This window comes from Zea mays, chromosome 10 (genome assembly GCF_902167145.1).
Source record: "Zea mays cultivar B73 chromosome 10, Zm-B73-REFERENCE-NAM-5.0, whole genome shotgun sequence".
Taxonomy (NCBI): Eukaryota; Viridiplantae; Streptophyta; class Magnoliopsida; order Poales; family Poaceae; genus Zea; species Zea mays.
Genome location: NC_050105.1, coordinates 129,391,434 through 129,417,765, shown reverse-complemented (window position 1 = coordinate 129,417,765; position 26,332 = coordinate 129,391,434). Strand labels below are relative to the sequence as shown.

The 26,332-nt window shown below is 42.8% G+C and overlaps 1 protein-coding gene across 6 annotated transcripts; it reads right to left on the bottom strand.

The window, feature by feature from the left end:
* Positions 1-4,062: 4,062 nt before the first annotated feature.
* Positions 4,063-25,804, bottom strand: LOC103641787 (diacylglycerol lipase-beta). Of its 6 annotated transcripts, none has more exons than XM_008665119.4 (15): positions 25,166-25,793; positions 24,001-24,139; positions 23,395-23,614; positions 23,209-23,309; positions 22,546-22,667; positions 22,370-22,461; positions 21,927-22,032; positions 20,528-20,682; positions 13,113-13,225; positions 12,852-12,982; positions 12,055-12,152; positions 11,713-11,927; positions 11,150-11,576; positions 6,281-6,366; positions 4,177-4,776 (listed from the first exon to the last, which is right to left on the bottom strand). In XM_008665119.4, exons 1-15 carry the CDS (start codon positions 25,628-25,630, stop codon positions 4,730-4,732), a joined length of 2,517 nt encoding a protein of 838 aa, XP_008663341.1. In that variant the 5' UTR covers positions 25,631-25,793; the 3' UTR covers positions 4,177-4,729. The 6 variants fall into 6 exon arrangements, with proteins under 6 accessions (XP_008663344.1, XP_035819393.1, XP_008663341.1 ...); XM_008665120.4 differs by having other exon boundaries at positions 13,113-13,222; positions 25,166-25,777; XM_008665121.4 differs by lacking the exon at positions 4,177-4,776 and adding an exon at positions 5,487-5,929.
* Positions 25,805-26,332: the final 528 nt, after the last annotated feature.

Below are 26,332 nucleotides of genomic sequence, written 5' to 3'. Positions count from 1 at the left end.
ATTTTTTTATCCGGGTATATGGCGTATGTGGCGACTGGCGAGGCAGAAAAGGGGTAAGGAAACGAGGGCGAAAGCGATTAAGACTGTCTTCAACGGTTGCCCCTAAATTTGGCCCCCTATATCCCACTCATGTGTCACGTTAGCGTTCTCTTCCCCCTATATCTCAACTCTGTACAACGGTTCCCCCTAAATTCTTCCCCTACATCCCACTACAACCATAAAATATCATTTTCTATACCTTCTTTTTACCTCCTATCAATTTTTCATCTACTAATAATTGGAAGTGGACCCACGTAAATAGTGTTAGAGGGGGTGAGAGATGCACGACAGAATCAGGGGGAGAGAGAAACTTGCTAGGGGGAACGGCAGCGTAGGGTGGCTGATAGAGTTAACCATTGAACGTTTTAGATTGTGTTCACCGCTTACCGCCGGAAGCCCCCCTCCCCTACGATAGCGGCTACAGGAGCACCCTAAAACGTTCAATGGTTAACTCTATCAGCCACCCTACGCTGCCGTTCCCCCTAGCAAGTTTCTCTCTCCCCCTCATTCTGTCGTGCATCTCTTACCCCCTCTAACACTATTTACGTGGGTCCACTTCCAATTATTAGTAGATGAAAAATTGATAGGAGGTAAAAAGAAGGTATAGAAAATGATATTTTATGGTTGTAGTGGGATATAGGGGAAGAGTTTAGGGGGAACCGTTGTACAGAGTTGAGATATAGGGGGGAAGAGAACGCTGACGTGACACATGAGTGAGATATAGGGGGCCAAATTTAGGGGCAACCGTTGAAGACAGTCTTAGGGTGCTCCTGTAGCCGCTATCGTAGGGGAGGGGGGCTTCCGGCGGTAAGCGGTGAACACAGTCTAAGCGAGTCTGCGAGTGGATTTCGTCGGGTCTGCCAGCTGCGACTGCGGGGCGGTACGGCCCATCGTCCTCTGCTTCGGCCTACACGCGCAACAAAATCTCCCAGGAAGAAAAAAAAGGAAGGTTTCGAAATTTTTCGTTATTTTACAAACTAATTTTATTTTTTTTCCAATGGACTAGTAACGGTATTTTTTCAACAAAATCCATTTTCAGATTTTTCTATATCGAAATCGATGTGTCATTTTACCGATCGTTTCTTTCGATTACTGGTTTTATCGGACATTAGCGGATTTATATTTTGAAAATTTTCGAAATTATGTCTCATATTTTGGAATTTTTAGCATGTGAATTGTCGCTTCACATGTATGTCTCTAGAAGATTATTACATTTTTATATTCTTTGAACGCATTAACATTTTTTTAGGACAGATGGTGCTGGGGAGGCAGTTGAGATTGGTGATTTGATCCTTCGAACAAATTCACCCTTTTCTATGCACATATTTTTCTACGCACATGTTATATATTAGAGTGAATATACCATCGAAGGGACCTATGCTCAAGGCATTGATAGTCCATCCACACGTTATGTGTTGCTTGAAGTAGCGGATCATAGTCAGTGTAGGTAGATGTTTATAGTGTCGTTCCTTGAGAATCCAAGATAGAGAGGAAAAATACAAACCGAGGCAACACCAAGAAAAAGATAACAATCAGCAAGCAATAAGCAATTATAGAGACACTCCCTGAAAATCTGGTCGACCGTAAACTCAAGCAGATGTAAAGATGCATAGGATGGTTCCAAATGTCTTCTATCCTAACATTTTGTAGGCACACACGATTTGGATGGAGAGGTCTTGCAACTCAACCAAAAAAATAAGAGGTGATTTTGTGCTATCATATTCTCTTTTATGCTCGTGCCATAAAGAGAGGTATACAGTAGCAGGAGTTACAAAAATATTAAAAGATGGAGTAATCACTATAATATACCCCTATTGTCTCGTACGTTACAGACTTGTTATACCTCTTTTAGTCCCGACATTAACTCCTCCATTAACAAGTTCAAGTGGTAAAATAAGCCAACCTACACATCGCGAGCACGAACAATGTTAAGGTATTTCACGATGGCTCCGGAGGACCTAATAATATAGATAGCCGCGGACGATCTTGATAATCTCATAACGTCTCAAACTGTCCCCAAAAGACTCCGAGCACCTTGAGGGTTCTTTTGGTGACAAGGAAAGCACCGGGAATGAAGGGGATTGAGGGAAATGAACTCCTCAATCTTCTCCAACCCCCATGATCCATAGTCACTAAATCAAACCTAGGAAGTTCCAACTCGCGTTAATCTTCGAAAGACCTCGAGGGTCCTCGAGGCCCGATGTATTTAGTATATGGCTAAAATTTATTAAATTTAATTAAATAAAATATGGTTTGTGTCCATATTTATTCTAATTATTTTACCTTATTACCTAAAAAAACAAACAACTATAATATGGTAAACCCGCACCTCTCTTCTACTCGTTACATCTAAGGCGCCGTTTGGTTCACATATTTTGTAACATGCTAGGTAACTGACAACGTTAGATCATGTTTATTTAGTTCTAATCGTAATTAGATACCACACCAAGATTTAATATCGGCATATTTAAATTTGTTACCACTGTTACTCGAGTGTGAATTATTACCATTATTATTTATGTTATATTTTGCGAACCAAGGGGGCGCCAAAGCGAAGTGGCGTCGGCAGAGATTGTATAAAAAAAAGATGATTTGATGGTCGGACCTTGGACGTTACATGAGAGGTTACATGAGAGGACGGCGAGTTGAATTTTGACCCTTTGAATTTGTTCGCCCATGCTTTGAAAGTTGGCAAAAACGTCCCCCCTCGTGTGAACTGCGAAGTTATTGCCGAGTTTAAGATGATCACCCCCCGCACGTACAGGAACTTGTCCACCAACTAGCGATAGTATTCCGATATTACTTTGGTTGGAGAATAGTATAAACCAATTAAAATATATATAAAACAAATTAACTAGATATTAATTTGCGGCAGTAGTTGGGCCGATGGGGCTCACAAGTCAAGTCACAACCGATAGTGGCAGTCTAGCAACTCTCGGCAGGAGACCTTTTCCAGACCTGAACTGCACCAGATGTCAAACCGGCGACGCTGATTGGCCCTGACGTGGGGGCCCCTAAATTTATTATTCGTGCAGGTCGGCGTTGGGGTCGTACAGATGGAGTACGCAAACGCAACAACGAGACCGGCGATGCAGTGCCATTGTGCCAAAATTTGCAGCCGTGAAGCCCATGGATGGAGCTAGACTAGGCATCGGTCATCGGGACCACCTGGACTGGAGGAAACGACGACGGATGCCGTGACGACCATCTGGCCACGGTGACCGCGCGCGCGAGGGAGGCGGTCCGCGGTCGCGGTCGGGGCTGTTGGCCGGCGAGGCGAGGAACTGCAGGCAGCGACTGGACCGACGGATGGGCGGATGGCACGGACAGGACTTTGTGCGGCGCACAGGACAGGAGGGAGAGGACACAGTCTGACCCCGGCTCCAGTCCAAAAGCTGCGGCAACGTGTGGGTTGATGGTGGGCGTTGCTTGTCAATTCCAAAACTCCGATCCGCTACAGAAGTACAATCAGATGAGTTAGACAAATCCGCTACAGTTAGACGCTGGTAGATGCTTCAGCTAAAAGGAAACTAAATTTTAATGTTCCGACAGCTGCTTCGCGATCGCGATTAGTCGGCCGGGCTGTGGTCCTCGCGCGTTCCGTGACGGAGGACGGCTGCTGGTGCCTGGTGCTGGAGGAGGATTGGGTTAGCTCACGGAAAGGTGGTGTACGTGCTCTCGCCGCCACGCCCGTCTTGGGTCTACCATATATGTGGCCCTGTATTGTGCGCGTAACCGAAAATGCTCAAGTGCCATTCTGTTGGTTTGCTGTGCCGCCGGTGCGCTGTCATTATACTGTACTATACGGCTGTAGAACTTTACACGCGCACATGCACATGCCTGATTGCCTGGTTAGCACAAGACTTCCCAGTACAGGCCTAGTAGCCTAACCCATCGCTGCTGCGGTCAAGTGAACGAAGGGAGCAGTCAGCAGTGTATAATGAAAAGGCTATCAGCATTTGGTGTTCATGATTTGGAATTCAAAGCACCTGCTAGGAATGAAACAAGGACGATAACGTGGCGTGCAATAAATACGCGGTAGGCTGGCATTCAGGATCCTTGCTTGCCAGAACGCAAGTGCAGGAAACCAAGTAGTTGTCGCATGTGGGGGGTATTCAGTTATTCAAGGTAGTATGGTTTCTCTGCTAAGGTACCGACTTGACTCACAGCTTTCCATTCAGAGTATCCAGCTTGGTAAGCAATACAATCACATCTTGACCGTCACTTGCCATTGCCAGCCAGTCAGTCTATAGCTAATCCTGCTTTGCTGAATTATGTACACCATAACTAGGCACCAATTAAAAAAATGGGGAATCGACGCGGCTGCACAACAATGATTCAATCGATGAATTACTTAATTGAAGAGAACAATCGATGAATTAATTAATTGACGCGCAGGTTGCCAGGGTGAGTAGACTGATTAGATACTGTTTGGTGTACAGTAACCAGTGATCATGTCTCGGTGGCCTCTGACTGTCAATAAGCTCGTCACGATTTTGGGTCTGTCACGGACATATTCTGGCTGCCTGAAGGACTGAAATATGCCTCCAGCGGTCCAGCCTGCAATAAACCATGCTGCTAAATGTGATCATCATAATTTTCTGTCCTTCACGCAATTCTGTACATGGGCAGCAGTTTTGTCCTGGTCAGACCAAATGTTGTTGTACGGGTGGATCGGAATGCGCACGTCTCATAGGCGTTTGAGCTTCAACAATCTTCTGCATAGCAAAGTGGCACCTGAAATCGCAAATGCATAGGTGATGAAGCCAGTTTTTTTTTTTAAAAAAATGCCTGGCTACTGAATTTGCTGCTTTTACATTCAGCTAAGGGCATGTTATGTAGAAGACTATAAGCAAATAGTAGTTAGCTGTTCAAGTGAAGAAAAATGGCATATTACAAACGGAAGTGCAGTATATTGACATGTTAAATGCTGTAACCACGGCACTGGATGAACTGATGTTATACTTGCATTAAATTAAACAAGACAAAACTGCAAAACAGCAAAATGTTGGATTTGTGACAGACTACTGGATTATAGGAACAGCAATACGGCGAGAAGCATGCAGCACATTTTCCCACCTGAGGACTTCTTTGGATGCGCTTGTATTCACCTCAAACCACATGTGTTGGTCAAGAGTCCACTCCTGCTACAGAGGAGAGGCTCGCGGACACACCACACACCCACAGTACAAGAATTACCGCGAACAAGGACTACACGACCAAGGCCAACGAAACACACCCAGGCACAAGGCTATGTGATTAGTGACTCAAGGTGCAGCTCTCGAATATCTAGTGAGCTACTCCATAATCCAAAATATATCTTACTGCATCATTAGTAGGATTATAAAGTAGGACATTGGTTCTGCACAATATATTTTACTGCATCTTTAATTGTATGGACGTTTTATCTTATGTTGCATATTTAAGCATGGTGCATGGAGTTCAAATTGTTATAAATTGCACTATACTCAATATGAGGGTACTAGACCCGAATATATACACCGATATAGAATAGAGACCGTGTGGAATAAGGACTCTATATATGAGACCAAATACAACAAGAACACATGCATATACATCTAACAAGGATTATATATATATGAAACCGAATACAACAAGGACGCACATAGATATCTAACGCCCCCTCGAACTCAAGTTGGATCAAACACACTGAGTTTGAAGAGACAAAACCTATGTTGAGCTCTGTTCTGCTCCTTCGTGAAGAAATCAGCCAACTTAAGCTTTGAAAGCACATAACGAAGATCAATCAGATCATCCTAAACCTGTGCACGCGTGTAATAGGCAAAACACCTATATGCTTAGTAACAAGTTCCCACATATCGATACACTCAAGAGCAACAATCTCCTCGTCCATTGCATGCTGCCATTCCTGATGAAGGATAACATCACAATAAGAGCTCGGCTCATAAAGAAAGGTAGCAGCAAAACCCAAAGGATGGTACCGGTCAAGTGATTGATAAAAGCGAGAAACTGTCGCAGTGAAGAACTACCAGAAGAAGTTGGCTCAGCATATTCTCATCAAATGAAGGTGAATCATTAGAGAAAGATGACTCAATAGTAGAAGATGGCACAACAAAAGAGGGTAGCTCAGCAGAGGAAGACGGCATACCAGAAGAATTTACGACCCGTTGAGAGTAGACATGTGTCACCGGAGGCTTCCTAGTCTAGTCAGAAACCAAGGAAGGAGACTCTAAAGAAGACACCAAGGGAAGGGAGGTACCACTGAAGAAGGCACAATTGAAGAAGATAAGGACTCCATCAAGGACTGTTCTAATCGTGAGGCAGGTATAGTAGAAGCACGAACATCTGGGAAGAACAAAAAGAAAGGGGATTAGTCAAGGATGTTGATGAAGCATCGAAAGAAGAATGAGAATAAAAAGGATGAGCATCATCGAAGACAACATCCCAAGAGATCCTCATCTGATGAGCAACTGGATCCCAACAACGATATCCCTTATGCTCAACACTATACTCGTGAAAAACACACTCAAATGACTAATCAACCAACTTGGTGTGCGCACGAGGTGGGAGCAGCACATAGCAGACACAACCAAACAGACGAAGACTTGAATAATCAGACGTCTTGCCACAAAGATGCTCAAAAGGAATCCGTCCATGAAGAGCTGAGGAAGGCTAAATGTTTGTCAAGTTAGCGGCAATAGAAACAGCCTCAGCCCAAAAAGTGAGGAGGAACAGAAGAGGCAAACATAAGAGTAGAGAAGTTTCAAGATGGCAATACTTGCGCTTAGCCACACCATTTTGAGCATGAGTGCCAGGACATGAAAACTAGACAAGAGTCCCTTGCTAAGAGATACTCACATGGAGAGTCAACACAAAAATACACGAATAGAGGTGTCAAAATGAGCGCAAACCATAACAGAGAAAGTCTTATAAATGGATAAAGCCTGACTACAATGTTTCATGAAATAAATCCATGTGACGAGCAAAATCATCTATAAAAACAAAATAGTATCGATGCCCCTTTAGAAACAAAAGGAGCAGGACCCATATATAAGAGTAAACAAGGTCAGAAGAACGCTGAGAAACAGACTCACTAGAACAATAAGGAAGTTGTACCTGCTTTCCTCTCCGACAACCCTAGCACTGATGTAAAGACTCACGACCTGAAACCAAACTTGAAAGACCACAACTAATCAAAGTAGATAATTGAATGCCGTAAATATGGCATAGACAATGATGCCACTGAGCAAAAGACGAAGTCGACACAACCAAAACAGACCAAAAAGACCGACAGCCACAACAGAAGGAAGATGAAGCCAATCAAGCTCCTAGAGACGCAGAGAGTCACGACGACAATGGCTAGTAGCAATCAGGCGACTCATTCATCGACTTGAACATAACAACGATCAAGATCAAGAATAGCACGACAATCATAACTAGTAATTTGGCCAGCAGAGAAGGTGACGAGCTGCATGGTCAGATCAAGAACAAAAGAAACATCAGTCATCAGGAACATAAAACAAGACAGAAGAGTACCCTAACTAACAACAGAAAGGAGAGATCCATCAGTTGTATGGACAGTGAGAGAATGAGATAAGACTCATAGACGAAAGGCATGTGCAATGAGGAGTCATATGAAAGGAAGCACTAGAGTATAGAATCCATGAACAGGTACTTGAAGTGGAAGGGGGAGACGGTCCCTCAGTGGAAGATGGTGAACTGATAGGTGCAGAGGACTGAGTCACAAAACCAACAACTCCTATAGGTGTAGAGATCTTAAGGCAACGTAGCAACATGAGTATTTGGGCCTCCGTAGTCGTAGCCAAACTTCCCTGAGATCCTCCAGTACCAGCACTACTAATACCCTATGAAGAATGGCAAGCCTAAGCCTTCTCCTTCCTAAAATAGTAGGCTTCCACATGCCCGTCACGTAAGCATAATGAAGACCACCATGCCCCCATGCACATAGCCAAGACCAACGAAGACTACAACAGGCCAGTATCACGCATGAGTCTCATTACGGGGTTACGGACACCAGCAAGAATATCCATCAGAGAGACGCAGGGATGACAAGCGAGCAGCTGAGCATGAAGGGGCTTAGACTCGTCACGAAGCCCGATCAAGAAGTAGATATGTCGAAGCTCAAGTGCAACATTCTGAACCTGGCAAGACTTACAAGTATCTAGTGATAGCTAGGGACCAAGAGTATCACGGTGACGCCAAATAGAGGACATCTGTGCAAAGAACTCATCAAGACATCAACTATACAATCTCCTTGTCGTAAGAGTTGCTCATGACGAATAGCAGCAAGATATGTAGACTGGCTAGTAGGCTCATAACGATCACACATAAAAGCCTAGATCTGATGTGCAAACTCAAAATTAACGATATCAACAGCAAGACGATCATCCATTCTAGAGACAAGAATAGCACGAACACGAGCATCCCCATTCAACTAAGTCTTGTAAACACTAAACTGATAGACATAAGAGGACATCGGATCATCATAGTCTGCGCTAGTAGCCTTCTCTAAAATCACAGGTGATGTAGGAGCAGTAGGACAAGCAAGACACAACAGATCGCATCCGTGGAACCCAGTCACGATAATTGGTGCCATTAAAAGCATCGAACACCTTAGAACTGGAACACCACCAGACGAAGAGGTCAAAGAAGGGGCCATAGCAGCAGTCAATGGTGAGAGCAAAGTGGAGTAGTGACGCGCGATGGCAAGAGCACGAAAGAAAAGCAACAAACGGTATTTTTTACCAAAACCTAACAAAAACGGTTAGAACCATATCTGGACTGACCTATAGGAGCGGATCCTCATGTAGGGCTGGGAGCAGTGGCGGACGCAGGACAAAATTGTAGGTGGGGCCATACAGTAAGATACAAATCACTAGAATAGACTATTAGATAAAAATAGTTTCATAATAATAATATTTACGGTGGTTAAGTGATAATACGAGAAGTGTTCTAAAATGACATGAATATAAAAAAACCTTTTTGGTCATCCTAAATGAGAGTTGGAGAGGGCAAAGAGGTAGGCCGTCGGTGGCGGTGTGCTGGGGCAGAGAAGCCGCTTCGGTGCGTCAGTGTGGCGTGTCACGTGTCAATGAATCCAACGTGAAACGGTGACAATGAGGTGACAACAGGTGAGGGTTAGCGAGGGCAGGCGATGATGCGGCGGTACATGGCAGCGGCAGCAAGCGACAGCCATTGCCGCGTTGCAACGTTGCATAGTGAGGCCCAGTGAGAAAGTGAGCGTAGATGGCGTCATGGTGCCAAGGAAAGATCCTACCGATAGCCTACCCATCTACTGATGCGGACTATGAAGCAAGGTAGCGGCACTGTGTGCAAGATCTTGATTACGCTTTATTTGGGTGCTCTAGTATTCATCCCGATCCACATGTATTGAAGTAGATTGGGGTGTAAATTAGTTTAACTTACACCCCAATCCACCTCAATACATGTGGGTTGGGGTGAATATTAGAGTACTCAGACAAAGCATGAGGCGACAAGCTGACAATGACGAGGAGGTAAGGTGGCGCCGGTAGCGGGCAAGTTAGGTTACCATCATTCGATGACCGAAGGAGCGAGCGAACCGCGAGTGAGCTAGCGCTAGAGGAAGGAATCGAACGACTCAGGTGGAGAGTGGGCTGAGCAGTGGATGGTCGAGAAAAATTAGAACAAAGTCTAGTTTTATTAAATTTGGTCCAGCTTACTATATAAAAATTTGATTATTTTATTGTATATCTAAACTTAGGTATAAAAGATTACAAAAATTGAGGTGGGGCCATGGCCCCCGTTGCCCCACCCCTGGATACGCCCCTGGCTGGGAGGGCTCAAAGCATGAGTAAAGATCTGGCCTATAGGGGGCGGACCCTTATGTTGCACCGGGGACCAGCTTTTGTGACCTTTCTCGGTCGGGACTCCGATTGAGCTTCTTAATATAATACCGTGGGGCGGTCTTTCCCCTATCGGCCGAGTTTTTCAAACCTGGATCCGACCAAAACTAGGCCTGGAGCGGGGTTGCATGCGCGAGCGAAACACAACAGCACACGAGCGATAGGCACGAGCGGAAGTCGGCCTCGCGCCGCAACAGAGTCTAGTGTCCTTGCATGAGACCGTAACAAGTGAAAATGCAACATTGTGAGAAAAAAACCATAGACAAGGGAAGAACCCTAACCCTAAAAATTGGCCTTTTATACCATGTTATAAATTATACGATATTCAATATAAAATAAACTCGAGGGGGTATGATAGCCCCCGAGCATTGTATTAAGAAGAAAACCTTCTCACATAGGTCAGAAAAACCCTCGAACTCCTGTCTCACCCATACACAGTGGCACTGTAGACCATGTGAGAACGACCACGACCAGGGCCGGGTCTTAGACCTATGCTTTTGCGTGGAACAACCGAGGGGATTTTTTTAACCACAACCTAAAATTCGCTCCCACCAAGGGTAGAACTCAGGACTTGAGTAGTGCTACTCAGACCGCCTAACCAAATCAGCTAAAGGTCCTTTCGCTACTATATTCAATATGATGGCACTAGCCCAAATATATACACCAATCCAGGATAGAGACCGTATAGAACAAGGACTCTATATATGAGACCAAATGCAACAAGAACACATGCATAGACATCTAAAAAGGATTCTATATATGAGACCTAATATACCAAGAACATATGCATAGGAATCTACAGTAGCGGAGGGCAAAGAAAAAATGTGGTATGGCTCAAAAAATAAAATCTGCAAGAATTGAGAATTGAACTTAAGATCTACTGCTAGAACAGAGGCAACACATCCACCAGACCACATCTTGTTTTGTTGTTATAGTAGAAGATATGAGAGTTTTTAAAAGTAAGGTATGGCTGATGCCACACTAAGCCATAATGGCTCCTCCAGCTTTCCTACATATTCGAGAAAAAAAGCCATAATGGCTCCTCCGCCACTGGGAATCTAACACCGTTATCATCTCAACTCAGACTTTGTCCTTTATTTTGCCATTTCTCAATGTGTGACTAGTATAGGTGTTTTACTACCTTAGTTTTTGCCCCTGATCTTGGCTAAATGCTGAGTCTGCCAATACTAGTTTAGTTAAGTAAACATAAAGTTAAATATTACCTCCATGGTAAGTGATCTGTAAACATGTAAGGAGTAACCACTATATCCCTGAAGTTCTCCCTTTTCGCTAAAACAGCTTTGTATGGTGGTTCAGTTTCCTGGATGCTCCAGCATTTCCAAAGAGGAAAGAGACTTCTTCTTTGCCGCACTATGTGAACAATTAAGCCTGCAAGAAACATCTCAGGAGGCTCCACTGGTATTTCTCTGTAAGATGTCTGGTGCCCTTCAAAACCAGAATCAGCCCCATCAAGTGGAATTATTTGCATATCATGGCCACTGCTTATGCCTTCATAGCTCAGATGCTCATCTATTGATGCACTGGACCCATTATACCTAAAAAAGCCATTTTGCGTATTGTGGAGGTCTAGTTCAGTATTGCATAATGGAATCTGATGAGAAATTTGTCTTTCATTCGGTACTGTTGTATCTGTTACAGGAGAAAAAGGTAACACATTAGATGATTACAGAAAAGATGAATGAAGTTTGCAAAACAAGACTCCATTCATATTTAAGACTGCACAAACAGAAGGTAAAAGAAACTACCACAAAAAAATTATGCCTACCTGCTGTTCTTGTATGATCAGCATAGCCCTGGATTATGCCATCGTCAGGACCATTATCATGATACCTGTTCACATGCAAAATTCTTCGAGCGAGCTTTTGTATCATTGCTGTATCAGCTGGAGAGTTATCTGAAAGAGCACTTATTGCAGCAGATCGTAGCCTAAGAATCGAATTGATTGAAAGGCGAGAGGAAAATTCATCATTGCAAATAATGCTGCAAGGAAACAGAGCAAAAGTCACCTCGGTAGTCAGAAGTTAATGAACCTTATAAGAGAACAGCACACCAAAACTGAAGTTCCATTGAAAATAGTAGCCACAGGAAGATCTCAGTTTATTCGTACGTTGTGACAAAATGCGAACATGCTTCCGCTATTACAAAGTCCACACAAGGAAGTGGTCCATATGCATATACATGCACGCTTGGGTATTTGCCATATAGCTGGTCAACAGCAAAGTTAAAAACTAATCAGCAATCATAGGGAAAAAGGAAAGGTAAAGTACGAACGAACAGAAAAATATACATTGATAGAAAACATAATAAACCTCCTAGGTTGGTCTAGTTAGTTTGAATTTTGAAAATATGCTAAATGACCATGTGAGCTGAAACAGTAGCAATTTGCATCTCAAGCTCATAGGAATATAACATACTCCCTCTGTCCCAATATATTGTTTGTTCTAGCTCTTTATTTTTGTGTCCATATTCAAATGGATAACAATGAGTCTAGACACATATATAATACACATACATCAAATATTATATGAATCTATTAACACCCTAAAAAGAACACTATTTTGGGACAGAGGGAGTATATAGTAGTTTTGTGCTACTGAATTGTGTCTAGTCATTGAGAGAAGTAACAAAAAAGATGTTTCACCTAAAAGACATAAATATAATAGATGGATTGGTCCATCTCACAGTTTTGTTGCTTCGGAATCTGTGCGATTACAGATTCAGAAGTATCCCTGATACATACATACACATGCATGTACTTCATACCTAGCTAATTAGGCCAAATGCTACAACAACACACCAAAATTTAGGTGAAAAGACATATTAGAAACTAAGGTAGAAGTTGCATAAGGATAACAATTAACAAAGAGCATTTTTAAAATAGAACAGAAGGTTCAACATCTTTACCATCATTCCTAGGACTGTAGCAACAGCGCCTCCTAAAGAATGCCCAACAAGACGAACTTTATATCCATGACACTCACTGCCCTCCCCCAGCAGTGTGGAAAGGAACCCAAGTCTTCCAGAAGATGTGTTTTCTGGGTTGCCATTTTGGAAAGAGAGACCGAATTAGTCACTTTACATATATATCAATCAGAGTAATTCATGTATAGCACCTAATCTTCTAATATGTGCAATAGTGGTTGGTATGGAAACAAAAAATCAAACCTCCATTTAGTTGCATGAAAAGCTCCCTGGCAGACTCTACAATTCCACCATGACCATAGTGTGGAAATGTTGAAATAACTCTCTCTCTTGTAGTTGCAGGTAATTGTTCACTACTGAAGAAACAGAACATAGTATCAAACACAAGGGTTGTGGATAACACAAAACACATAGCACAATAACACTTAGTAAGAAAAGACCAGCAAAAAATAGAGGATTATTCTGGTCTCTATCCTCTAAATTTTGTTGATTTGATCTCAGGTCATTGAATTTGTTAATCACCATTTTTATCAGTTCATAAATTAAAACACACTGATGCGATGGCTGAGCTAAGGATCTCCAGAGTCTACCACTTTAGTAGCATAGGGAACCCCTTTCTAATTCCTATTTAGGCCATTTTGTGTTTTCTTTTTTTTCTCAAAAAGCGCAAGAGAACTGTGCCGCCCCGTTACATTAAGAAGAATGAAATAAAGGTCTAAAGTAGACCGGGTACAAGGACTTCCTTACGGAGGTCGAAAACTCAGAAACCTGATAAGGTCCATCTAAAACAAACCAGAAACCACACAACTATCCAAAAAAACCTAGAACTAAGCCTCAGGGATAGAGGCCGCCAGGTAAGAGAGGCCCTTGGCCCCAGCCATCTCCCACATCAATCTTTCTTCCCTAGCTAACCTAAGAGCTAGAGAAACATTGGGGGTCCAGCCATCAAAGATACATTTGTTTCGATGATTCCAAATGATCCATGCCCCCAAGGCAATGAGAGAATTGAGCCCCTTCTTAATAGGTCCATTGACTGACCCAGAAGCTTCTTCCCACCATATCATGAAGGAAGGCAAACCGGGCTGTGGTGCGAGCACTTGCAGACCAACTTGTCTCAGCTGCTTGAACCAGAAATCCCTTGAGAAAACACAAGACACTAAGAGATGGTCCAAGGTTTCAGCTTCTTGATCGCATAGTGGGCATTTGGATGGATGATCAATTCCTCTTTTAGCAAGTCGGTCAGCAGTCCAACACCTCTTATGAGCAGCGATCCAAAGGAAAAATCTACACTTTGGTGGAGCCCAAGTTTTCCACACCCTGTTGTAGTAGCCAAAAGAAGTTGATCCTGAAAAGGTCCCTCATATGCATCTTTAGCTGAATAATTTCCATTTGTTTGCAGCATGTTTGTTTTATAATGTGATGAGTGGGACAGTGTTGCATGTGGTTACTTGTTCTTCTTTAATGGTGAAATGACACGCAGGTCTTGCATGTTTAGGTTGAAAAAACATTGTATGCCAAAAGATCTGATATCATGAGTATGATATGAATTTTGTTGCCACACTGTTCACATGAAGGAGATGTTGGTTTGGAAGGTCAAGTAGTACACAGGTCGGATACCTTGCAGTATTTAAGATCAATGATACAGAGCGATGAGGATATCGACGAAGATGTTAGCCATGAAACCAAAGGAGGGTGGAGGAAGTGGCACCAAGCATCTGGAGTTCTGTGGCAAAAGGATATCACAGAAGCTAAAAGACAAGTCTTATAGGACGACGATTAGACCTGCTATGTTGTATGGTGCAAAATGTTGGCCTACAAAAAAAAACTCATATTAAGCAGATAAGGTGCAGCGGAAATGTGTATGTTGTGTTGGATTTATAGCCATACAGGAAGTGATCAAGTTCGGAATGGCCTAAGCTTAGTGGTTTTCAGGAAGCTGTGCAAGAAGCGTGGAATTCTATCCCAGAAAATAATTGTTCCTTCTCTACTCTTGACTTAAAATTAAAGGCTGCAGCAAGGATGCTTCAAGGTTGGAGTCAAAAGAAGGTTGGTCATGTTGTTTCTCAGCTAGCCCTGGCCAGGGACGTGCTGCACCAGTTAGAAATTGCCCAAGATTTGAGACAGCTACAACCAAATGAGCAATGCTTGAAGAGCTGTCTTACCAAGCACTCTTTGGAAGCTTCTCTCAAAAGAACCATTGCTAGATCAAGGTCTAGACTGAATTGGTTGAAGGAGGGAGATGCCAACACTAAACTCTTTCATGCTCACACCCGTCATAGAAAAAGAAAAAAAATCATTGCCAGGTTAGTGGATGATAATCGAGTTCTAACCAAGCATGAGGACAAGGCTGCTTTGGTTGATGGTTTCTACTCAGATTTACTGGGTTGCAATTTGGATAGAGATCGTTCTATCAACCTGCAGGAGTTGAATATTTCTAGGCATCATCTCTCGGGCTTGGATGCCCCTAGCTCTGAAAAGGAAGTGTGGGAAACCATCAAGCAACTCCCCTCGGACAAGGCCCCAAGGCCAGATGGTTTTACTGGTGGCTTTTATAAAGCTTGTTGGGACATCATTAAAACAGATATTATGAGGGCAGTCTCTGCAGTCTGGTGTAGAAATTTCTGTAACTTCCATAAGCTCAACTCAGCCTTTATCACTCTTGTGCCTAAAAAGGAAGGTGCTGATCTTGTAAAAGACTGTAGACCTATCAGTTTGGTGCATAGTTTTGCTAAAAAAATTTACTAAGCTGTTGGCAAATCGTCTTGCTAGTCGATTGCATGACTTGGTCTCTCTCAACCAGAGTGCCTTTATTAAGGGCCGTTTTATCCAGGATAACTTCATGTTAGTGCAACAAACCGCTCGCTTTCTCCATAAGCGAAAGGCTGCTAGTCTATTGTTCAAGCTAGACATTTCTAAAGCTTTTGATTTGGTCTCTTGGCCATTTAATTGGAAGTCCTGAGAAACCTTGGTTTTGGATAGATTTGGAGGGATATCATCAGTGGGCTCCTCTCTTCATCATCTATGCGGATTGTGTTAAATGGGTCACCAGGGGACACTATTTTCTACAGTAGAGGCCTTAGGCAAGGAGACCCCTTATCTCCTATGCTATTTATTCTTGTAATCGATGTTCTAGGTCACTTGGTGATGTCAGCAGAAGCTGAAGGGCTGCTACAATCCCTAACAACTATATCTCTTAACCATCGGATCTCTATCTATGCCGATGTGTTGTCCTGTTTCTTCATCCTTTATCCCAGGACATCTGTATGGTCTTAGATATTTTGCAGCTTTTTGGAGATGCATCTGGACTTCGAAATAATGTTCAAAAGAGTAGTGTCTTTCCTATTCAGTGTGGACAATCTAAGGTTGAGACCTTACAGGAGATGTTGCCTTGTGAGATTTCAAGCTTCCCTTGTAAATATCTCGGAGAGCCTCTTTCCTTGAAGAAGCTTCCGAGATCGGCCATCCAATCTATCATTGATAGGATAGCAGCTCAGCTTCCGGGGTGGAAGGCAGATTTAATGAACAAGGCTGGTAGAAGAGTTATGGTGCAGTCTGTTCTTACAGGAATGATTGTTTATTTGGCCATGGCCATTGACCTTCCTCAATGGGCTTTGAAAGCTATTGACAAGATTCGAAAGTGCTTCTTGTGGAGAGGTCGTAAGGAGGCTAGGGGAGGTCACTGTGCTGTTGCCTGGGGGAGGGTGTGTCGGCCCATAGAACTTGGAGGCCTAGGTTTTTTAGCCTTAAGGAGATGAGCTGGGCTTTGAGAATGAGATGGCTCTGGATGGAAAGAACTAACCCAAACTGTCCTTGGTCAATGCTTCATGTTAAGGTTCCTGAAAAAATCAGATTATTCTTCTCCACTTTCTTCTATAGGGAGATTGGAGATGGGGCTACAACTCTGTTTTTTTTTCTCGAAAGCGCAGGAGAACTGCGCATCATTATATTAAGTAGAAGGAAAAGAGGGTCCAAAATAGACCATAGTACAAAAGACCTCCCCGGAGGGGATAAAAAAACCAAAGAAAAAAGAAGAGAAAAAAACAAAAACAAGAGCAAACAGATCCTGAAAACAAAACCAGCCTATCAGCGATAAACCAGGCAGCTAGGTGCCCCTGATGGTTGCGGCAAGAAAGGAGAGACCCTTAGCTCCTGCCATTTCCCACAACTGTTGTTCCTCCCTTGCCTGACAAAGAGCTGCAGAAACACTAGGGGAGATTCCATCAAAGACAATTCGGTTCCGATGATTCCAAATAATCCAGGCTCCCAAGGCAATAAGGGAGTTGACACCCTTCATAATCATATCTCCAGAGCCATTGTCTATCATCTCCCACCAACCCGTAAAAGACACCGTACTAGGTGTAGGAGCCAGATTTTGTAGTCTGAAAATGCACATCAGCCGGAACCAGAATTCTCTCGCAAAAACACAAGAAACGAAAATATGATCCAAAGATTCAGACTCTTGGTCACAAAGCGGACACTTCTCCGGATGATCAAGTCCTCTCTTTGCCAACCTATCTGCTGTCCAGCATTTATTTAGCACCGATAACCAGAGGAAGAAGTGGCATTTAGAGGGGGCCCAAGTTTTCCAAACTCTTTCATAGTGACCGAAATGCACAGCCCCGATGAACAACCCATCATATGCAGCCTTAGCAGAATAAGTCCCATTTGCAGCAATACTAAAAGTATGTTTATCTTCTATATCTGGCAGCAGCTCAAAATCTGAAATTAAATTCCAAAGATGAAGATAATCCAATAATACTCCCACCGACTCTGCCCCAGGCCACCAGGCAGTGACCACCTCTGGCCTCCTTGCGCCCTCTCCAAAGGAAACTTCTTCTAATTTTATCAATGGCCTTAATAGCCCAAGAGGGAATATTTACTGCCATAGCAAGATAAATAAGCATTCCGGTAAGCACATGCTGAACTTGCACTTTACGGCCTGCTCTTGTCATCAAATCTGCTTTCCAGCCTGGCAGCTGATTAGCAATTCTATCCACAATAGGCTGCACCTGATCCTTGGTGAGATTTTTCAGGGACAGAGGCAGCCCCAGGTATTTACACGGAAAGGTCGAGATGCCACAAGGGAGAAGATCCTGAACCATTTCCAGCTCCACACCCCCACACTGAATGGGATAAACATTAGACTTTTGTTCGTTGTTGCGGAGACCTGAAGCTTCCCCAAATAGATGTAAAATATCTAGAGTTATAGCAATATCCGCTGCCGAAGGGTGTAAGAAGAGTGTTTTGGAAAGATAACTGGCTTCAAGGGAAAAATATTGGACAGCTAGCCCCAAGGCTCATAGCAGCGGTGCCTAAGCAGAGTATTAATCAAAGAACAGTTCAAGAAGCAATTATAGAGGGCAGTTGGATTTGTGATATCAAAGGGGCCCTTTCAGGGGTGCAATAGTGGACTACCTATCTCTTGGGAATTGGGATCTCATGCGAGATGTTGAGCTGCAAACGGGAACGGAGGATAAACATGTATTCAGGCTAGCTGCAAATGGGAAATACTCGGCAAAATCAGTGTATGGATGTTTCTTTCTTGGGTCTGTCCAGTTTGAACCTGCGGAGAGGATATGGAAGGCTTGGGCTCCAGCTAAATGTAATTTTTTCTTGTGGCTAGCTGCTCTTCGGAAGTGTTGGACTGCTGATCGGTTGAGGAAGAGAGGCATGGAACATCCAGATCGTTGCCCCCCCTGTGATCAGCAGCAAGAAACAATCGATCACATGTTGGCCTATTGTGTCTTTGCCAGGAATTTTTGGTTTCAGCTGCTATTACAAATAAACCTCCAACAGCTTGCACCACAAAATCAGGATGGCAGCTTCATGGATTGGTGGTTATGGGCTAGCAACCAAGTTAGTGGTGTAGCTAAGCAGGGGCTGAATTACCTAATTATTCGTGGTGCCTGGACTCTTTGGAAGCAAAGAAATAGCTGTGTTTTTATGGGTAGAATCCGAACCTGAATTTGGCTCTCAAGAAAGCTAATCAAGAGAAGGATGTATGGGGACTGGCAGAGGCTAAGGAGCTCTCCCTTCTTACTGCCCCTATCCCAGGTCTTTAGTTGAGTTTAGTTGGTTGATCTGATTTTCTCTAGTTTCATGGATTCTTTTGTGTATTGGTGTATGTGGATGTCTTAGTGGCTATGTCAGTTTGTATTGTTCGTTTCGGTTAGCTTGGACTCTTTTTTTTCCTCTTAATATAATGATGTGCAGTTCTCCTGCGTGTTCGAGAAAAAAAATCAAGTTCAGAATGATGATATACGTGATAGATTACAAGTAGCACCAATTGAAGAAAAACTTGTCCAACATCGATTGAGATGGTTTGGACATGTCCAATAGAAACCTCCAGAGGCACCACCAGTGCGTAGTGGGATCATAAATTCATAAGGCACTATAGTGATGGGAAGAGAAGAGGGTAAGACCGAAGTTGACATGGAAAGTGACATTAAAAGAAGACATGAAAGGTTGAAATATACCCAAAGATTAGCCTTGAATAGGAGCCAAGGGAAAACAGCTATCCACGTATTTGAACCTTAATTTGTGGCTTCCGTTGGGTTTCTAGTCTACCTCAATTTGTTTGGGACTAAAAGGCTTTGTTATTCTTGTACTATTAGCTGTACAAGAATAGTTCAAATGAACTTTCATGTGGACCTTTAAACAATATTCTCACTGCTACAATACTCATATTCACAATAAACAGCTTCGACTCCTTGGTTGTTTTGGTGGCATAGTGGATTTGGAAACATAGAAATAGGAATGGCTGTATTTTCGAAAGGTTTTCTCCTAATCTTGCTGCCATCTTGCGGGGTATAAGATGAGGCAAGGTTATGGTTTATGGCAGGAGCCAAAGCCCAAAGGACTCCAAAGCATATGTCCATAATTGTTTTGCTCACGGTCGTTGGATGTGGTTGAGGTTTGTTGGTGAATCCTTTTTGTAACTTCTTTGCCCCTACAGGGGTTGTATGAGTCTTCTAGACTCCTTTCTTCTTCTTAATATAATGATACGTGATTCTTATCTGTTCAATAAAAAAATCACAATAAACTCTGATTGATAGAAAGCCATACTACATTGTATTAGAATATAATATAAGTGAATTGCCCACCTCCTCCTATCAACTTAAGCTTTTGGGTTGAATTGGTTGGTGCATGCAACTTAATATGGTATCAAAGACAGAGGTCTCGAGTTCGAATCCTGGTTAGCACAAATAAATAAAATAATTGTTGCTCGCTCCTATATTCCACGTCAGAGACCCAAAAGAGGCTCGACGTGAGGGGGAGTGTTAGAATATAATATAAGTGAATTGTCCACCTTCTCCTATCAGTTTAAGTTTTTGGATTGATATGGTTGGTGCATGCAACTTAATACATTGCAATATCCAAGTCCTTCAGTGTACAAAACAACTTGCAATTGAAAAAGAACTTTGAGGGTCATAACAAAAAAGAAATCCAGATCCTATTGTTGAACCATCATCTTCTGAAAGCTCATATGTTAATGATGTGGGCTCTATGCTAAAGGAATCTAGCAAAGGTAAAACTGAACACAGGTGGTCCTAGTGAAAACAACTAATTTATTTTTAAAAATTTGGTGAAGAATTAATTTCAACCACACAGAGGGAGGATACATAAGAACAGAAGAGGCAGAAATTAGAGGGAGTTACTTTACTAGTCCATCCAAATCTTCCATAGTAAAAGCACATTCTCTGCATAATCCATCAGTTATGAGATCCTCTGGTGTCTCTGTTCCACGAACCCCAATGACAACAGTTCTTTTGTCATGGAGAACCACAACAAAATAAGCAGCTTCACGCTTGCTCTGCATTGATGAGTAAAGCAGATCACCCTAAGTTCAATGTTTAACAAAGAAACATCAACAAGTATATGCTCGCTACTAACTTTTGTTTGTTCAATTGTGCAATAATGTCTTCAATGAACAGAATGCAACCAAAGTGTGTCAGTGTGCACAAAAAACAGGGTTCAGTGTAACAGATCACATGTCAAAGCCAAGTTCAAAGCTACTTTAGATTGATCAATTATATCCATGGACCCCCAACAAAAGCATGATGTTCTTTAGCCAACTCAAAATAATTTATAGAAAAGGTCGTAGTTAGGTTATAAGCAGAATCCAGAGCCAGAATCACTAAGGATCATCTAAATGAAGGGAAAAAATAAAGGACAAGGCAGCTAATGAACTCTAGAATGTTATGTATTTGTTTTCTCTAACGCGTAGGAGAGTTGCGCATCATTATATTAAGAGCCCGTTTGGCAGGGCTTCTCTGGAAAAAGCCAAAGTCTTGCCAAACGCCTTTTTTTAAAATGACTTACTGGGAAAAGCACCTAAAAGTCAGACATTTTTGTGCTACGGAGAAGAAGACACAAATCGTAGCTTCACCGGCCCTAGCTCTGGCACTTTAATACAGGGAAATGGCTCTGGCTCTAGGATAAGCCGTTCTGCCAAACAATTTGTGAAATGGCTTCAGCTCTACCAAAAAAGTTGCTTTTCAGAAAAAGCCAGAGGTAGAGCTGTTTTGGGGCAAGCCAGAGCCCTGCCAAACAGACCATAAGAAGGAGAAAAGGTCCAAAATAGACCTGCACAAAAAACCACCAAATAAAGGTGGTTTCCTAGTTTGCTAGGGAGTTGTTACACAGATGGGTAGACAAAAAACGACCAAGCCTGAACTCCCCCTGAGTTAAGGCCACAAACCTCTCAGTCCTGCAGCCCCAGCTAAACCCCACATCTTGTCATCATCCCTAATGTCTTGAGAAATCCTAGAGATGTTCGGAGTAGCCCCATGAAAGACACATGAGTTTCTGTGTTTCCAAAACCACCAGGCCACTAGGATTACTGCAGAATTGAGACCTTTCTTTTGTGCCTTTTGAAGGAAGAAGAAACTATACAACACACAATGTGTATCCTGTCTCATATTGGGCTGCAGCACCTAACTCCAGAAACCGCGGAATCTAGCTTTCAAGACTGGTGGCATAGAATGTTATGTATAACTAGCTGAACCACATTATCTCATCATAAACCCTGATGGCACTAAACACACATGAGGTTACCTGGCAAACACGTCCTTTCAGAAGTGCTTTAGGTGGTATATTAACAAATCTAAGGAAAGCTGCAGCATGGCCTCGCCACCAATTATCACCATCAAGTGCAGGGCGTCTGCACAAAAATTAATATGTAGTCGTTACATAGCAAAACATCAATACGGTATTCTACCTTTTCTCAGTGCGTTGATCTTACTCTGGTCATTAATAGGACAAACAATGCAGATCAACATGTCACGAGGACAGAATGGTTTTAGATTGAAAATGTAACAAGATTCAACTTCACTACAGGGAAGATTAAGCAGAAACAATACTGAAGGTTAGCTTAATTGATTTGGCCAGTTTAAAGACAGACACCAAGCTGAAATGGCCAAATGGGCTAATGTTCGAACCGTAAACATAAAACTCTAAAAAATTAGCATGTAATAGAAGCATCAGAGCTTATTACATACCTTCTGCGTGCCCATGGAGTTAACACACCTTGTCTATAAACCCATGCACAGGGAAACAGGATAGGATTTCGTCCAAAATCAAGAAGTGGTCCCTGCAGTACAATCATGTCAGTTGCAACCACAGTAGGCTGGCAGGAGCAGAAATGATGTCCCAACCAACAGCATCAGTATCTAACCGTATAACATGCTTCCGCAAATGGATGGAGGAAAGCAGCTTCTTGCATAAGCTCATGGGATGCCTCCACAAGGTCAGTCTGCAATTCAGATAAATTCCCGTGCTTCTGCAATAGAGCAAGCCCTACAACATGTACAATATAGGAGATATTCAGTACCTCTACATACACCAATAATAACCAAAAACAATTCAATTGAAACATAATACATAGATTCGCAAAATCATATGTTTTACACAAAGGAACACAACATAATTCCAGTCACATTGGAGTTAATCATCCATGGATAAAATCGAAGGATCTTGCAAATAGTAGGGGAAAATATATTGACAAATTAGAAGGCAAAAAAGGAGGGTGGACACACAGATCCAATCATAGTAGCATTTTTGTCATTGTATTCTTTTTTGAGGTAGCAATAAACATATCACACACTGGTGAATCAAGTGATGTGATTTGTATGTCGAACACCTGAACTTTAAACCTAATAGAAATTACTTGTTGATATCTGTGTGCATGAAGTCCTAACATAGCTACATGTGTTGACTGTTGACCGTTATACAACAAACTGCATAATGTTTGTTGACTAATTGCAAGTCAAATGAATTAAAAGGGAAAAACAGGCAAACACTGAGATTTTTTATATGAAAGCAGCGTCAAAGAGCCAACCTGCTAAGAGCTCCAAATGTCCTGTCCCAGAAGCACGATATGCAACCAAATCACCAAGGAGTCTTGCAACAGAATAAACCTCATCTTCTTCCAATACAGTTCTAAATTAGTAAATATAATTATCAGCTCAAATAACTAAACTAATATTGGAGTTCCAAGGTGTAAAATCATTGGACTGCCACCTACAGATATTTTGCACGTCCTAGGCAGCACAAAGCTTCTCGGATTCCATGGTCGAACACTTCCCTGTAATGAGCTTTCCATGCCATATCATGTGTTGCATAAAATGATCGCCACCTCAATATATCAGAACCCGTGAAGCATTGGACAATGATCACAACCCATGAAAGGATAAGAAATAAAGCAATAAGTGCTCGTACTGACACCCGATCAGCTTTATCCTGTCCTAGATTATAAACCATCCAAACGACTTATTCAATCCCAAGTAGATGAGTGGATTAGCACAGCAGAAAATAAAACCTTAGGATAGTATAATGAAATGTGTATACTCTTAAGAGTTGTTACTAGATTGTGTTAATTAACTATGTTTCAGTGCATTTATTGAAGCAAAATCTGCTCAAAGTGAGAGTAGTTAGCATGTTTGTGGTACATTCACTAAAAAAATTTCATATGGAACTTCAAGAAAAGGGTGCTCGAAAGTTTTTCCCACTTTATGTGTGTCGTTGTATATGTATGAAGTTCATGTGATTGTAAACTACCAGCAAACAAGAACTTGTAAAAAATTATGTACAAAGTTAGGAAATAAATAGCTCAGAATGGCGACCAACATACCAAAGAAGCAGGAAGTGGATCTTCTTTCATTTGAGAGATCTCTTACAATGACAAACATGAGATAAATTGCTGCAACCAACTGCAATGCACCAACTGCCATACCAAATCTGGTCCACCACAACCAGCGTTTGTACCTCACCTTTTCAGCAAGATGAAAGAAGCGATGATAAGTTAGCAGGAATTCCTAAGAAAAAATGAAAGTAGAAATGCAACAACTGCATCTAAAAAATGCTTCCATCATTATCCCCTTATTTTACTGTTCAATTCATCTCTTTTTCATCCTTTTTGTTTCCTGTCTTCCTATATGCCTTACTACCTTCGCAAAATCCAACCATGAATATTTACTTTTCAAGGATTCCTTGACATGTCTGAACTGTAAACAGAGTGCTGCTATATTAACATTGGTTTTGAATATTTGGGCAGGCATACATTGTTAAAAAATGCAACACTGAATGACACTCAAATAGATGAAAAGACAAGGTCAGTTCAGAGTACAGCAAGAAGGGGTTATCCACACTTTGGTAATCGAGGCATCTCATAGCTCAGGGATGGAATTAGACCGCATGAACAAGCGGACAGTTGAAAGGGCTAAAATGGATTGATTCCAAATTGATAGACAACTACCTCCTAGATTACACCAACAAAACAAAATTGATGCAAATGGTAGCCATAGACCTATATATAAATATGAAACCAGGTTTCCAGTCATAGCTCGTATACCACACCAAACAAAAGATGCTTTGATCCGATGAAGCTTCCTGCCTTGAACTCATAGTAAAACCAATCTATGCCATCTCAATAGGCTCATTGCGCTTAACCACATAGTAAAACCAATCTATGCCATCTCAATAGGCTCATTGCGCTTAACCACATATGTTCCGCTGTCTGATCATGTGAATCAAATAAGCTCCCATCTCAACTTTTTTGTACATAAAAACTAATTTTCAATGCTAGGGAAGTTGCTTGTAGTCACAACTTAAGCCATAGACATATCAATCACACTGTGTTTGCATCAACGAGACAACTTAGACAGTAGCAGCTCGAGCTATTGGGACATGAGCTTGTGTAAAAGCAGCACAATCTAAGCTAAACCGTTCGCCAAACCAGCTTGAAGCCTTGAACCGACCACATCTAATCTAACCGAGGCAGAAAGTAGAGCTCTCACCCTAATCTCGTGGCGAGCTACGGCATCAGCTGCGACAGATGCGTCGCTCTCGTGGAGGTGGCGCTTAGCTATGGCGTCCGCCGTGGCGTGCTGCGCGCGCGCGGCGCCGATCATGGAGAGCACGCGGACCCCAGCCAGAGCGGGCGCCGAGGCGAAAGCGAGCCCCCCGCCGCACCCCGACGGGAGCACGGCGTCGATAATGTAGAGTCCGAGCAGCAGCACCGCGAGGTTGAGCCCGCCTACAAGGAAAGAGACCACCCGCACCATCCCGAGACGGAAGGATGCCGCCGCAGCCGCCGCCGCGGCGGAGTCGCCGGCGCGGGGTGGCATGGCGGCGGTCCTCCGCCGGGTGGAGGGCGGCGGGGGAGAGGAGGTCGCGCGGCGGCGAGGGAGGAAGCGGCGGAGGAGGAGGAGCGGGGGAGGGGTGGAGGACCCGCAGGTGGGGAGGAGGGGCTTTCTAGACATCCGGCCACGGCGGTGGTGGTTGCGCCCGCGCGGCGGCCATGCGCACGGAAAGCGGGGAACGCGGGTGGTTGGGGACGGGGACGGAAATAGACACGGGAGGACGGGGAGGGTCCTCGCACTACGGAGTACGGACGTTTCCGAGGTTGTGCTGTTCTGCTGATTGGCGATGGCGGGCTTGCAAGTGAAAATGAGTGTCTTTTCTTTCTTTATTTATTTTTAGAATTCGATTTTATAGATCTGAGATGAAAAACACAATAACACATGAATATGGATAGAAATTTCATAAAAGTGGTAGAAACTCGGTTTAACTACGAGACATGAAGGGTTGCACAACTGTTTGTGAATTTATGTGGCTGATATTGCTTTTGTGCAAAAGTGCCAAAATGTTAGATGACGTATATTTTTTGCCTTTATTGGTATGTACTAGTGGTTAGCTCACTCCAACGGAGCAGCCATCCGCCAGGCAAAGCTAAAGTTACCTTATTGTGGTATACTTAAGGAAACATTTTAAGTTGCATTGCCAATCTATTAGACTTTGAAGTGGACTAGAGTACTTTCTAAGGCGATACTCTGTTTGGTCCCCTGACTAAAATTTAGTTCATGACGTATCAAATGTTTGAATATCAATTATAAGTATTAAATATAGGCTTAATTAGTTTTAATAAATTCGTCTCATCTTTTAATCTTTGTCTATGTGATTAG

What these genes read in the sequence shown, in the direction of transcription:
- LOC103641787 (XM_008665119.4), bottom strand. Translation starts at nt 25,630, where the DNA reads ATGTCTAGAAAGCCCCTCCTCCCCACCTGCGGGTCCTCCACCCCTCCC. An exon ending in TGAAAGGACGTGTTTGCCAG is followed by an intron (nt 20,683 to 21,926) that starts GTAACCTCATGT and finishes TCATCAATGCAG; the next exon opens with AGCAAGCGTGAAGCTGCTTA. An exon ending in TGTTCGCATTTTGTCACAAC is followed by an intron (nt 11,928 to 12,054) that starts GTACGAATAAAC and finishes GTTTCCTTGCAG; the next exon opens with CATTATTTGCAATGATGAAT.